Source organism: Salvelinus namaycush, chromosome 31 (genome assembly GCF_016432855.1).
Source record: "Salvelinus namaycush isolate Seneca chromosome 31, SaNama_1.0, whole genome shotgun sequence".
NCBI classification, from domain to species: domain Eukaryota; kingdom Metazoa; phylum Chordata; class Actinopteri; order Salmoniformes; family Salmonidae; genus Salvelinus; species Salvelinus namaycush.
In genome coordinates, this window is record NC_052337.1 from 33205870 (window position 1) to 33221799 (window position 15930).

General features: G+C 41.6%; 1 protein-coding gene across 4 annotated transcripts; it reads left to right on the top strand.

Moving 5' to 3' along the window:
* Positions 1-2391: 2391 nt before the first annotated feature.
* nadk2 (NAD kinase 2, mitochondrial) lies at positions 2392-15693 on the top strand. 4 transcript variants are annotated; one of them, XM_038970652.1, is made up of 12 exons: positions 2392-2434; positions 9250-9338; positions 9452-9540; positions 9742-9823; positions 9995-10078; positions 10407-10546; positions 10783-10867; positions 11108-11251; positions 11474-11529; positions 11697-11750; positions 11842-11965; positions 14795-15693. In XM_038970652.1, exons 3-12 carry the CDS (start codon positions 9462-9464, stop codon positions 14931-14933), a joined length of 987 nt encoding a protein of 328 aa, XP_038826580.1. In that variant the 5' UTR covers positions 2392-2434; positions 9250-9338; positions 9452-9461; the 3' UTR covers positions 14934-15693. The 4 variants fall into 4 exon arrangements, with proteins under 4 accessions (XP_038826580.1, XP_038826577.1, XP_038826578.1 ...); XM_038970649.1 differs by lacking the exon at positions 2392-2434 and adding an exon at positions 7406-8404; XM_038970650.1 differs by lacking the exon at positions 2392-2434 and adding an exon at positions 7406-8404 and having other exon boundaries at positions 11156-11251.
* The last annotated feature ends 237 nt before the right edge of the window (positions 15694-15930 follow it).

The window sequence follows — 15930 nt, forward strand, 5'->3', positions numbered from 1 at the left end:
AGACCAAGTCCCACGCCATCACCTGAACTCTACAATCTGGTATAGGTAATAAATGTAAAAGACATCTCAGATAGTGACCAATTGGGGACTGAAACTGGTTATGAGGGAAGGGAGAATATGTGGTTGACCTACAAAACACTTAATAGAAAGGACTGTGTCGTATGTGGACATGCCAGACCTATTCTGGCTGCTCACCCATTTGCACTAAGTAAGGGGGAAGGTTGGATGTGCATATTGGAAAGTTTAAGCCAAATTCAACCCTGTGTAAAACTCTGAGTCTTGTGTTCCCAGAAGTCCGTCCCCAGAGGACACCATTGGGGGTTAAGGCATATGGGGATATTACAGCTGTAACACTGGTATAGGTAGAGGTATGGACTATGGGAGGTTCCCTGCTGCTGCCTGCATTGCTAATGTCACTATTAAATGGAGGTGTTGCTGATGTATGGTGGATGTGTGGACCTACCAGGCGGTTGACCACATTTTGAAAGGAGATTATCAGGGAACATGTGTTTTGGCCAGTCTGATAAACACCATTGCCTATTATTGAGGTTACAGCTAACCAACTTTTGGGAGCTGCACATGACAGAGGCTTGGGACCAACCCAGGAGACGGCAGAAACGTGACGCTCCTTGGTCCGAGAGTACAGATAACATCCACACCAACCTGTTGGGGGTCCCAATAGGGGTCCCCCACGAATTCCAGACATTAAACAGGAATGATGGCCTGTGGCATCTGATGCCCATCATTGGCCCAGCTATTGTTGATGCTAAGCATAATGCCTGGATCAATTATATCTACTATAATTAATAATGATTTGTTAAATACACCCACACAGCACTTACGGGAATGGCTGAACAATTGGATGCTACCTCTAAACCAGTAGACAAAATAGACTAGCACTAGACATGATTCTGGCCAACCAGGGGGGTGTTTGTACAATGTTTGGAGAACAGTGTTAGACGTTTGTCCCTAACAATACTAGTCCGGATGGGAGCATTTCAAAAGCTCTGAGTGGGTTGGCAAGGTTATCGGTGGAGATGGGGGGTCTTGCAGGTGTGGAGGAGAGTGGACTGTTCCCTTGGCTGGGTGGTTGGTTTGGTAAGTACACTACAGTGATGATTACTGGATTTCTGACCCTAAGTTGTTGTTTTTAATATGCTCATGTTCCGTAATGCCTGTATCATACCTTGTTTGAAGAAGTCTGTTACAGATGTGGAAAGGGCCTATGGTATGATGCCGCTGCTTGATGCTCCAGTTGGAGAGGCTGATACGAAAACAAGCTTCCGCAGGAGAGTGGGCTGACAGAGGGGGACCCTTGGTTCGCTGTAGTTGATGTTGTCGAATGAATAAAAAGTGATGTTTGTCCTCCCTGTTGTGAAGGTTTTAAGTTCCCGGGTGGCGACGAGCCCACCTGGTACAGAGTGTATAGAGGGATGGACCTGAGGGTTTAACATGATCTAGCTTTTTATGTCACGTCTCTTTTGAGACGTGAAGAGAGGGAATCAAAACTTTTTCCTTCTGAAAAAGTTCCCTGTCTCTGCTTGTCTTAGCTTTTGTCACGTCTCTTTTGAGACGTGAAGAGAGGGAATTAAAACTTTCTCTCTGAGAAAGTTTCCCTGGTTGTTTACTTTTGCTTTTCTTACTCTTACCTAGTTTATGTCACGTCTCTTGTGAGACGTGAAGAGAGGGCATATGAAACTTTCTCTTCAAGAAAGTTTCTGCATATATTACTCCTGCTTGATCCCATGTTTATGTCACGTCTCTTAGGAGACGTGAAGAGAGGGAATCAAAACTTTATCTTCTGATAAAGTTTACTCTAATTTTGCCATTTATAGCTTTTGTCCTAGCTTTTGTCACGTCTCTTATGAGACGTGAAGAGGGGGATTTGTAATAAATACCATTTAAAATAACACAAGCATATTGCTATTACATTGTTATAACTAACTTCTTTCTAAGCAGGGTTTCTCACACACCCAGAGACAGATGGCTGACACAGAACATTCATAAACACTGATAAGAAAAGGGTGCAGACACACACACATACCCAAGGACGGAGGGCTGACTACGCACACACAAAATCTCCTGTTTAGCTGAACATTTGATAACAAAGAACTTTTGTTGCAAGACTCAGAAGGATGACGTCCAGCTCATCAGGACCAATCTGAGAAGACAACAACCTGATCAGGACCAACCAGAAAACCAGATCTACCAGACTCAACCTACTTTCTGTGTTGTATAAAATGTCTATGCATTTCTGTTATCTGGGCTTTTTCTGGAGGTTCTCTATGAGCCGAAGGAACGAGACCGTATACGCTTGTACCAGATATCTTTACTCATAATTAAACTGTCGCTTGTCATACAATTTATCACCTTGTCTGAATCGATCCTTGACCGGCTCGCCCTTCTCCATATCCAATTATCAACACAAGTCAAGGTAAGCTTTTGGTTTTCTTCATTTATTGCCACCGGGCAGCTGCTAAACGGTATACTTCTGACTGTATACTACACTGCATGAATGTAGTGGGTTTACTAACGCATTAGTTCTAGGTTGCGTTCGTAAATTCACTCTGGCTATCTACTCTGATTTTAGAGCACTCTTGCCAGAGCGTGTGCCAGAGCGCAGGTTAACTGATGAATTCACGAACGCGCAACACCCCTTGAATGTGACCGTAGTTAGAAGAAAAATATTTATAATTAAATTTTTGCCAGCATCACAGTTGCAGTCTAAACATCGTGAAAACAGCATAACCACCTCTGCTAGAGCAAGTAAAATGGTCAGAGTGAGGTGTTCTCTCATTTGTGTCTGGAAGTAGCTAACAAGCTAGCCAGTTAGCTTGGGTGCTTGTCTGCTGTTGTGCCGAGAACGCTCGGAATTTATGAACAGACAATCTGACAACGTTTTGAATTTACTAACAGATAATGTGACAACGCTCTGAATGTACGAACGCCCAGAGCACACACTGGCACTCATGAGTGAATTTATGAACACACCCCTAGCAGCTATGATGTTAATATGGTGACAATGATGTAAGCTGTGTGTAGCAGTTATGATATGTAGGTTTGGCTTGGAAAGGTTTTTTCACCTGGTCACAAAAAGCTGATGTGTTGTGTACTGATGTCCACAAGTGAAGAGAAAAGATGTGAGGAGAGAGCTTAAATGTGAGAAGGAATACAACAATCAAAGGGATCATATTTTTTTTATGTGGCTGCTATGAAAGTGAACTGTGTTTTCAGGGGTGTATTCATTCTGCCGATTCTGTTAAAACGCTTCTTAAATGGAACAAAACATACCAGAATTTGTCCAATAGAAACTCTTGTTTGCAACTGCTGGACTAATGATTACACCCTAGATCAGCTAGATGCAGGCAAGAATGTGCATGGCAGTATTGAATGTGTCAATGTCTGTCACCTTGATTACTCAAATTTCTCTCGACCTGTGCACCTACATTGTAAACTTTCATTCATAGGCTAGGTTGTAGCAACCTCATGATGGGTATAGGGAAAATGTGAGTATCATGTAGTAGCCTAGAACTATCGATGTTACATTGAGCTGGGTGAATGGAATATGAATAACAGTCATCCAATATGCTGTAATAGAAATAAGGCCATGCTCATAAAAAAACGAATTGTCCTCCCTCATCTTAAAAGGCACCAACTGCCACTGAAGTTAATATACCCTTTTATGTAAGAAAATCATGACCATCATGCTTTTAGGGAGAGAGGATAATTTCTACATGTATTAAACTGAGTTTGACCAATTCCATTCCCCTTGCTTAGGGGATCCGGGGTCCTCCCTGGGATAATTGTTATGTAGGACTGAAAAGCTCAGTTCTGGTGACTTTTTCAAAGGATTTTCTACACCAAAATTTATGAAAATAAAATTATGCTGGACACCATCTAAAATCAAATTTCCACCTTCAGAAATGGGCTCAATAATATATTTGTAAAAATGATTTTAACATATTTTAACACATGGTCTATATTATCAAATGTGCTATTAGTGTGATCAGCTGTAACTGTCAATAGTCAAACAAAGCTTAATGCGATGTTTGAGTGAACCATGAATACAGAAAATGAATGGTAAAGTCGCTTTCGGACACAGTAGACTCCTCTTCAAAACAACTAAGGCATAATCTTATTCTATGGTATTATGGCGGTCTGCAAACATATGTTCGAGGTGCATGACACCACCTACTGGGTGGGCTGTGTGTCAGTTTACTGTGCTGGAGTGTGAATTAATTACACTTTGACCATTGCTATGAACGCTAAGCTAACCTTACTGAAACATATCACTCATTGGCCTATCCCTCCGTTCTGGCACAGATCTACTATTCACAGGGATCCTCTCAGAATCGTTCGCCCTTGATCCATTCTTTCTTCACTGCTTCAGCATACGACGCGTGCACTACTCTGACCCTGGCAAACGAGGTATAAATCTTCTATGATATAATGGCGGCCCGCAAACAAACGTTAAAGGTGCATGCCGCCACCAACTGTGCTGGAGTGTGTGGTCAATCACGGTTTACAACATTTCTAAATCCTCCTACCTACCCCAGTACCTCTGAGAAAAAGAAAAAAAAAGAGACCTACTAACTTCTAATAGACACTCCTCCATACACAAAATCCTTTCCAAATGCCCCCAACCCTGTATAACCTTCATGACCCTACACTTCAATCTTTCCCTCTCTTCAACATACCTACAACACTATATTAACACATGCTCCACCGTTTCATCGACCATACAATCCAGACAGAAACCATTCACATGGCTTGCCAACCAGATGTAATGACGAGCTCAATCTACAATGTCCTAAGTGCAATCGAGCAAGCACCACCTCTTCCTTCCTAATCTGATCTTTGAATCTTGGTCCACCGAACTTTCTTTGGAGGGCATATAAATTCCGGCCCTTGGACTCAGTCACATCTCTTCTGCCACAATTCTATCAAAATGGCTCTGATCTTACATCTGGCCTCACCTCTACCCAGTGGAACATTAATATCAATTATATCTCGTTTCAAAGCTCTTTTGGCTAACTGGTCTACAATTTAATTCCCTTCCCCACCCGAATGTGCTGGGACCCAGCAGAAATTTACTACTACACCATCTCTCAATTCTCCAAAATAACATGAATACCTCCAATAGTAAGTCACTCCTATTAGATTTACCAGATGATAAACTATTCAATACAGACAGAGAATCTGAGCATACTATAATTCTAACAGGTTGTATGTCCTCCACCCACTGGAGGGCAACTACTATCGCCAACAGTTCAACTGAGTATACTGACAGTTCATCTGTTAGTCTTCTGCACATCAAATTCAGGAACGTAAACGCCTGCTCCTGTGCGCCCAATATCTGGGTCCTTGGTGCATTCTGTTTCCATTGATCATCCTTGAGATGTTTCTACAACTTGATTGGAGTCCACCTGTGGTAAATTCAATTGATTGGACATGACTTGGAAAGGCACACACCTGTCTATATAAGGTCCCACAGTTGACAGTGCAGAGCAAAAACCAGCCCATGAGGTCGAAGGAATTGTCCGTAGAGCTGCGAGACATGATTGTGTCAAGGGACAGATTCACCACCTTTTTACACTTTGTCAACATTTATGACATGACTTTTCCATGTACAGTGGCAAGGAAAAGTACCCTTTAGAAATACCTGGATTTCTGCATAAAATTGGTCATAAAATTTGATCTGACTTTCATCTAGGTCACAACAATAGACAGTCTGCTTAAACTAATAACACACAAACAATTATACGTTTTCATGTCTTTATTGAACACACCGTGTATGTGAACCCTTGGAGTATGTGAACCCTTGGATTTAATAACTGGTTGACCCTCCTTTGGCAGCAATAACCTCAACCAAATGTTTTCTGTAGTTGCGGACCTGACCTGCACAACGATCAGGAGTAATTTTGGACCATTCCTCTTTGCAAAACTGTTTCAGTTCAGAAATATTCTTGGGATGTCTGGTGTGAACTGCTCTCTTGAGGTCATGCCACAGCATCTCAATCAGGTTGAGGTCAGGACTCTGACTGGGCCACTCCAGTGGCCACTCCTTTTTTCGTTGAAGATAGCAAGCTGTCCAAGCCCTGAGGCAGCCCCAAACCATGATGCTCCCTCCACCGTACTTTACAGTTGGGATGAGGTTTTGATGTTGGTGTGCTGTGCCTTTTTTTTCTCCACACATAGTGTTGCGTGTTCCTTCCAAACAACTCAACTGTAGTTTCATCTGTCCATAGAATATTTTGCCAGTAGCGCTGTGGAACATCCAGGTGCTCTTTTCCGAACTTCAGACGTGTAGCAATGTTTTTTTTTTGGACAGCAGTGGCTTCTTCCGTGGTGTCTTCCCATGAACACCATTCTTGTTTAGTGTTTTACGTATCATAGACTCATCAACAGATGTTAGCATGTTCCAGAGATTTCTGTAAGTCTTTAGCTGACACTACAGGATTCTTCTTAACCTCATTGAGCATTTCTCCATTTATAGACAATTTGTCTTACTGTGGACTGATTACCAGGTTTATGCAAGTCAACAATTCTTTATCTTAGGTCTTCTGAGAACTCTTTTGTTCGAGGCATGGTTCACATCAGGCAATGTGTTTTGTGAATAGCATACTCAAACTTTGTGTGTTTTTATAGGGCAAAGCAGCTCTAACCAACATCTCCAATCTCCTCTCATTGATTGGACTCCCGGTTAGCTGACTCCTGACTCCAATTAGGTTTTGGAGAAGTCATTAGCCTAGGGCTTCACATACTTTTCCCAAACTACACTGTGAATGTATACATGATGCATTCATTATAGACAAGAAAAATGCAAAAATGTGTGTTATTAGTGTAAGCACACTATGTTTGTCTATTGTTGTGACTTAGATGAAGATCAGATCAAATTTGATGACCAATTTATGTAGAAATCCAGGTATTTCCAAATGGTTCAGATAGTTTTTCTTGCAACTGTATATTGCTCATTGAACCATAGACCCAAATGTTGGTGCTTAGAAACCCTCCCCGTGGGCTGCCCATACAGAAACAACTATATGTTATCGGCGACTTCGTTCTTCGAGAAGACTTCGCCACTGACAACTTTAACCCCCCAGTCAATCGACCTTCTTTCAACATCCACTATAGCTTGTTGAATAGATTTGATCACGAGTTTCCTTCCACCCTCCAAATAGCGCCACCATCAGCATATAGCGAAGCTCCAATACCCCTACCTACATTCGAAAACACATCGTTAATCATAATGTCGAACAAAATAGGACTGATAGCACTGGCGATGATGTATAATAAGAAGAACCACTCTATTTAGAGAACAATGCTCCGGCTCCACCCATGAAAAGCACGTTGTTGTACGTAATAAAATATGCCTGCGACCGCTTTCAACAAACGTGCGTGCGTTACGTGCATCAAAGATGGTGTCGTAGGAACTGGGTACTGTTGTTCTAGAAGTCATCTGAGTCTCAAATAGCTACATGCATGAATTTAGTTCCTTGGAGCTGCTTAGAGTAAATAAGTATGATCAAACTGATGTTTGCAGGATACAAAAAAAAGGTGAAAGGTACATGCAGAGAGGGTCGTTAGCAAGGAACTTAGTTTGAGGCAGGTTAGCTAGCTAACTATGTGTAACGTTGCTGTGTTTTGAACTGACCTGTGTGGTGTGTTGAGCTTGCTAGGGACGGGTTTACGTTGAGATTTGACCGATTGGAGGCTAGCTATCGTCAGCTAACTTAGACCGCTCTATCTAGCTGGATCAGAGCGGGCGTGACCTTCTTTGCTCACATTACATAGTTATCTGGCAAAGGTTACTGTAGTTAGCCAAAACAAAAGTCGCTAGCTGCCTTGCTTGCTTGCTCGTGAAAGTGAAGAGCGCTGACTATAGATAAGGTGATTTGTTTTTAAGCTTCTACAGTAGCGGACTTGCTAAGCTTGCTAGGGCGTGCTTTGTCAATTCAGAACTACGCTAGGTGAGAGTGGTCACGCAGCATCTGGATTCAACGAGTTTAGTGTGTATGAATGAATGGACCCAAGTGAAACAGCTGGGAGGAAGCTCAAGCTTACATTACCGACATTGGGTTACCACCGAATTGACCAACGACTACATTAAAGGGGACCAACAACGAATAACTTTTGATTGTCTTTTTATTTTTATTTTTTTTTACCATTTACAAAAATGACTTACCGAGCCTTTATAAACTTTCTGTGCCTTGGGAATCGAGCTGTCACTATTTTAAATAGGAGCTCAGGTCACATCCAGATGGGGATACGAAATATTGCATCACAGGCTGAAAGTGGTTTCAACCCTGCGAAAGTTGCTGTGGTGACAAAGATGACAAGATATGAATTCGAGCAGCAAAGATATCGCTTTTCAGAGCTCTCAGAAGAGGACTTAAAACAGCTGGTAAGGGAATGTGGGGGAAAAGTATGGTACTTGCCAGTGGTGTAAAAATACTTGAAAGTACTACTTGAGTTGTTTTGGTGGGTATTTGTACTTTACTATTTATATTTGACAACTTTTACTTAGCTACATTCCTAAAGGAAATTATCTACGTTTTACTCCATACATTTTCCCTGACACCCGTTACATTTTGAATGCTTAGTAGGACTGGATAATGGTCCAATTCACACACTTATCAACAGAACATCCGTACTGCTTCTGAAGTGGTGGATTCACTAAACACACATGCTTCGTTTGTAAATTATGTCTGTGTGCCCCTGGCTATCCATACATTTGTTTTTAAATGGTGACGTCTTGTTTACTTAATATAAGGAATGTGGTATTATTTATTATTTTGACACTTAAGTATATTTTAGTAATACATTTACTTTTGATACTTAACTTCATACTCTATATTTAAATCGGATTACTGTTAGACTCTTACTTAAGTATTATTTTACTGGGTGATGTTTACTGGAGTAATTTTCTGTTAAGGTATCTTTTACTTTTGCTCAATTATGACAATTGGGTACTTTTTCCACAACTAGTACTTGCTCTCAAACTCACTTTTTTAAAAATGTGTTCATCCTTGACAGTAAAACACCCCCTGAACAACTAGGCATCGGCACACACTAGTTTTCAGTTCAGACAGACCCATAGATCTTTGCTGGTGATGGACAGATATTTATATTGCAGGATGTCAGATTCCTTTCTCAATGTTGTGAGTTATATAATAATCCTCACCAGAGCCTTGATGTCTTTGCTGTGATTTAAAATTGTGATAATCTGAGTTGTTGTGCTTGTTACAGCTTGCATTGAAGGGCTCCAGCTACCTTGGGCTTCTGGAGAGACACAACATCCATACCCGCAATGTGGAACACATTGTGGAGAGTCTACAGTAAGATGATGAGATTCTATTCAAGGATATTGTTGTGATTTACTGTATACAAGCAGTCATGAAGTTGTAACGTGACCACAACCCTAACCTTTGTGTCTTTCTGTTCCCTCTAGGAAAGAGGGGATGGAGGTGCGTGTGGTGAAGAGAGGGCAATATGATGAAGAAACAGTGCGATGGGCAGATGCTATTATCTCTGCAGGGGGTATGTTTTCTACCTTTTTTAAGAGTTTGAGAAAAGTAGCTGATAATTTACATGGTCACTTTCCCACAGTGGTACAAAACAATCCCAATTGTAAGTCAGTGCTCAGAAAATACGAAGGTTCAGCTCAACCCATGAATAGGCCTATTTCACCCAGAAACCTTGCTGTCATTAGCTCTGACCCCCTCCTGTTCCTTTTGTTAGGGGATGGGACTATGCTACTTGTCGCCAGTAAGGTTTTCAATAAAGACCAACCCGTTCTTGGAGTTAACACTGACCCTGAAAGGTAAGAACTCACAACAAAAGGGGTTAATGAAAATAAAGTGGTGGGTTGGGGAATTCCCTGTGGTGAATTTCAACATTTTGTTAAATGGAATGAGAGGGGGGGAAATTGCTTTATCTAGTTTGAGGGGAAAAAGTGCTCCTATTAAAGCAGTCTTTTTTGCTTTACATGAAGGTCAGAGGGACACCTGTGCCTGCCTGTGCGTTACACACATGCCTTCCCTGAGGCACTACAAAAACTCCGCCGTGGTCAGTTCAGGTGGGTGTTTCCCTTTCACTTCCCTGGCTAGAATACTGCTGTAAGGAAAGCTATGTTTACTCGTGAAGAATACTCAGATCTTTTTGCCACACTTTCCCAGTTCTTTTCAGCATTCCTGGTCTTACTACACTGCCCTCTGGTGTTACTGTTGCTGAACTGTAAGACATTCGTTTCTGATTCCAGGAACAGTAATGCCTAATAATATCATAGCATTTTTCACCACCACCCTTTTCTTTCTCCATATGTTCCTCTCCCTGCCTACAACACACTACTACTTAACTCCACTGATTCAATTCCCTCTCAACCCCTCCCCCTATACGTTCTGCAGGTGGCAGTGGCGGCAGAGGATCCGTCTACACCTGGAGGGCACAGGGATCAACCCCACCCCAGTGGACCTACATGAACAGCAGCTCAGTCTGGAGCAACACAACCAGGCCCACCGCATCACCCTCATGGAGGCCCAGCGCAGTACGGCCCCTCTGCCTCCTATGTGTACCTGGCTCAGTCTCTTTGTCTGTCTGTCTGGGCCCTTAGAGATAATCAAAGACTAATTGAATGGAGGGGGCACTGTCTTGAATGATTAACATGTCTTCTGGTCTGTCGTTTTTGTTCTGGTATTAATTCACACAATTATTTTCATGTGATTTGTCAAAAAGCTATTTTCTACCAGTTCCTCTATTCATTCAGCTGTTTATTTGATACAGGCGAGGCTTGCAGCTTATCCAAGCCCTACCTACTCCCTGTCAGAGGACTGAATGAGATCTTCATTGGGGAATCTCTCTCCTCCAGGTACCCTTGTCATCAAACCAAACCATGGCATCTTGACCCCCCCCCCAAAACATGAATGCCTGTTTTGCTGCTTATCTCTGCATGTTTCCCCCTTCATTAACCCTCCTCTGTACTACTTGGTAAGCTGTCATTGTAAATAAGAATTTGTTCTTAACTGACTTGCCTAGATAAATATAAATACTACCACCCCCACCCATTTCTCCATGCACTCATTGGTGGATCTCTGTCCGTCACTCACAGGGTGAAGTATAAATCCTTCAAACCTCATCTCACCCTCTCGCTCCATAGGGCTTCCTACTATGAGATCTCTGTGGACGATGGACCGTGGGAGAAGCAGAAGAGCTCTGGACTTAGCATCTGCACTGGGACTGGATCTAAAGCCTGGTACACTAAGCTCCAACATATTTCTCATTTTTTTCTTTTTTACCTACGTTGGTGTTTGCCAATTAGTGGTCCTGGAAGTCCACTTTGAATGCTACTTCTTGTTCATGGTAGTTCTAAAAAAAAAAAAAAACATCTCAATCAGGAAAAATTATGATTTAACTGACAGCACAGCTTTTAGTAGAATGTTTGTTTCATGAGACTCGTTCTGGTGTGTTTTCACAGGTCTTACAATATTAACAAACTGGTTGAACAGGCTGTGGGAGAAGTCTTAAGAATAGGTATGTGGACTCCAACCTTTCTTTATGAAAACACAAATCCACATGATTATTGGTGTTCTTAAATCTGTGTGTAAATGGAATTACAGCTGGAAATTTGAGACAATCAATGATTTGGAGAGAACCTGTTTACTACACTGACAGTGATTGAGTCCTCTGTATCTTCCCAGGAAAGGCACAAATGGGTCTTGATATTCCACTGAGTCAGGAATTGGTTGAAAAGGGTGAGTTCCAAAAGATGTACAGCTGAATGTGTGGATGGATGAATGCTCAAGGAAAATGTGTATACATGAATTGCACAATATCTTTTGTCAGTGACTGATGAATACAACAAGTCTCTGGTGTTTGGTCCGGAGGAAGGCAGAATGATCTTCAGCATCAGAGAGCCCATAGTCAACAGAGTATTCTCCAGCAGTCGCCAAAGAGGCTTTGCCAACAGGTCCGTTCTATCTACAGTGCCTTAGTATTCACATCCCTTGACTTTTTCCAAATTTTCTTGTGTTACAGCCTGAATTTAAAATGGGATTAAATTGAGATTTTGCGTCACTGGCCTACACACTGTTTTTACTTTTAATAATGAATTAAAAATGAAAAGTTGAAATGTTTTGAGTCGGTAAGTATTCAACACCTTTTGTTATGGCAAGCCTAAATAAGTTCAGAAATACGTTTCTTAACAAGTCGCATAATAAGTTGCATGGACTCTGTGTGCAGTAATAGTGTTTAGAATGACCACCTCATCTCTGTAGCCCACACACAATTATCTTTAAGTTATTAATTACACTTTGGATGCAGTATCAATACACCCAGTCACTACAAAGACACACATTTTTCCTAACTCAGTTGTCGGAGAGGAAGGAAACCGCTTGGTGATTTCAACATGCGACCAATGGTGACTTTAAAACAGTTAGAGTTTAATGGCTGTGGTAGGACAAAACTGAGGATGTATCGACAATGTTGGTACTCCACAATACTAACCTAAATGACAGAGTGAAAAGAAGGACGCCTGTACAGAATACAAATATTCTAAAACATGCATCCTGTTTGCAATAAGGCACTAAAGTAAAACTTTAAAGAAATGAACTTTGTCTGAAATAGACTGGGAGACAAATTCACCTTTTTAGCAGGACAATAACCTAAAACACAAGGCCAAACAGTCATTGCCAAAAGTTTTGAGAATGACACAAATATTAATTTAATGACACAAATAATAAGTCTGCTGCCTCAATTTGTATGATGGCAATTTGCATATACTCCAGAAAGTTATGAAGCGTGATCAGGTGAATTGCCGTTAATTGCAAGGTTCCTCTTTGCCATGCAAATGAACTGAATCTGGAGAAAAAAAATTCCACTGCATTTCAGCCCTGCCACAAAAGGACCAGCTGACATGTCAGTGATTCTCTCGTTAACACAGGTGTGAGTGTTGACAAGGCTGGAGATCACTCTGTCATGCTGATTGAGTTCGAATAACAGACTGGAAGCTTCAAAAGGAGGGTGGTCCTTGGAATCATTGTTCTTCCGCTGTCAACCATGGTTACCTGCAAGGAAACACGTGCCGTCATCATTGCTTTGCACAAAAAATGGCTTCACAGGCAAGGATATTGCTGCAAGTAAGATTGCACCTAAATCAACCATTTATCGGATCATCAAGAACTTCTAGGAGAGCGGTTCAAATGTTGTTAAGGCTTCAGGGCGCCCAAGAAAGTCCAGCAAGCGCCAGGGACCGTCTCCTATAGTTGTTTCAGCTGCGGGATCGGGGCACCACCAGTACAGAGCTTGCTCAGGAATGGCAGCAGGCAGGTGTGAGTGCATCTGCACACACAGTGAGGCGAAGACTTTTGGAGGATGGCCTGGTGTCAAGAAAGGCAGAAAAGAAGCCACTTCTCGCCAGGGAAAAACATCATTGATAGACTGATATTCTGCAAAAGGTACAGGGTTTGAACTGCTGAGGACTGGGGTAAAGTCATTTTCTCTGATGAATCCCCTTTCTGATTGTTTGGGGCATCCGGAAAAAAGGTTGTCCGGAGAAGACAAGGTGAGCGCTACCATCAGTCCTGTGTCATGCCAACAGTAAAGCATCCTGAGACCATTAATGTGAGGGGTTGCTTCTCAGCCAAGGGAGTGGGCTCACTCACAATTTTGCCTAAACACAGCCATGAATAAAGAATGGTACCAACACATCCTCCGAGAGCAACTTCTCCCAACCATCCAGGAACAGTTTGGTGACGAACAATGCCTTTTCCAGCATGATGGAGCACCCTGCCATAAGGCAAAAGTGATAACTAAGTGGCTCGGGGAACAAAACATCGATATTTTGGGTCCAAGTCCAGGAAACTCCCCAGACCTTAATCCCATTGAGAACTTGTGGTCAATCCTCAAGAGGCAGGTGGACAAACAAAACCCCACAAATTCTGACAAACTCCAAGCATTGATTATGCAAGAATGAGCTGCCATCAGTCAGGATGTGGCCCAGAAGTTAATTGACAGCATGCCAGGGCGGATTGCAGAGGTCTTGAAAAAGAAGGGTCAACACTGCAAATATTGACTCTTTGCATCAACTTAATGTAATTGTCAATCAAAGCCTTTGACACTTATGAAATGCTTGTAATTATACTTCAGTATTCCATAGTAACATCTGACAAAAATATCTAAAGACACTGAAACGGCAAACTTTGTGGAAATTAATATTTGTGTCATTCTCAAAACTTTTGGCCACGACTAGACTGGAGTTGCTTACCCAGATGACATTGAATGTTCCTGAATGACGTAGTTCCAGTTTTGACTTTTAAATCGGCTTGAATCTATGGCAAGACTTAAATGGCTGTAGTAATGATCAACAACCAACTTGACAGAGCTTTAAGAATTAAAAAAAAATAATAATGTGCAAATGATGTACAATTCAGGTGTGGAACACTCTGACTTACCCAGAAGGACTCCCAGCTCTAATCGCTGCCAAAGGTGATTCTAACATGTATTGACTCGGGTGTGAATACTCCCAGTATGTAAATTAGATTTCTGTATTTCATTTTCAATAAATACGCAAAAAGAAACATGTTTTCACTTTGTTGTTATGGGGTATTGTGTGTAGATGGGTGGGGGAAATAATTGAATCCATTTTGAATTCATGCTGTAACACATGTGGAATAAGTCAAGGGGTATGCATACTTTCTGAAGGCACATTGCCCATTCTTCTTGTCTTGCAGTGGGGTACAAGAAACCTTTTTTTATTTTATTTATTTTTTAAATATATATTTTGGGTTTTGCTCTTCAGGGTGTGTGTGCGCTCGCGGTGCTGGGACGCGTGCATGGTGGTGGACGGCGGGACTTCTTTTGAGTTCAACGACGGTGCCATAGCAACAATCACCATGAACGAGGAGGACCAGCTCCGGACTGTTCTCCTTGAAAACTGACCGGCCAACCATCCTTACTGAGCTCACAGTGGACTCAACAGCAGTGATCTATGAAGGAAGCAGGGAGGACAGGCTAGTCTCATGCATTATTAGGACCTGTGAACTTGATGAGACTATCACATCCTCCCCTTGTAGCTTTTTGGAGTTTGGCAGAATGATATTTAGGCTATATTCACAAATGTGTTCTTTACTTTTGCATTGGTGTTGGCTGTATTAGTTACATTTGGGTTTTATTTAGATTTTTGTCTCAATTTGATTTATCCAATATCTTCACAAGCTTACCGGGCCAGCAGAAATTAGTGTAATTATGCAGTATTTGCAACTTTTTTCACAATACAAGTACTTACAGCAGCCTGGCGTTATTCAATTATTCGTCTTGCTCCATTATGGATTGTTAGTTTCACAAGTTTTGAGTTTGCTTAAGAGACGGTATAGGCAGCTGTGAGTTTGACTTTGCCGTGGCCATTTATCGGTGCCAAACACTACCCAAATCAATCCTCTCCACCCATTGCTATATAATTCAAAACTGAGGGACAGAGCGAGCCCACGTAACATACCATTTCTTACGGAATGTCATGTTATAATAACTGGATGTGCTGCCATCATTAGTTTATTTTATATATACATTTATATTTTGGGAGTTTTTCAGACCGTGCCAATTACTATTGGAAAAAAATGTAATGTGTTGGTGGACAAATTCTGATTAAAAAAAAAAAAAAAAAATTAAATTCCATTTGGCTGATTTAAAAAAATATTTTTTCTAGGTCTTTTGAGCTGCTTGGCTTCGAACACTGATTGTGTTGGGGAGTGGGAGTAGAACATGAAAAATCAAATGCACTAAGATCAAAACCTGAAAGCATTGTATTGCTCAACAGGTCAGGGCCTCGAGGGTCTTCACCTCAACTTTGACAAACCAAGAAAACAGTGCCTGGGCCTGAAACTGCAAAATACTAAAATATTTGCTTCCAGTGTTCATCAAGGGGTCATTTGGAAAATG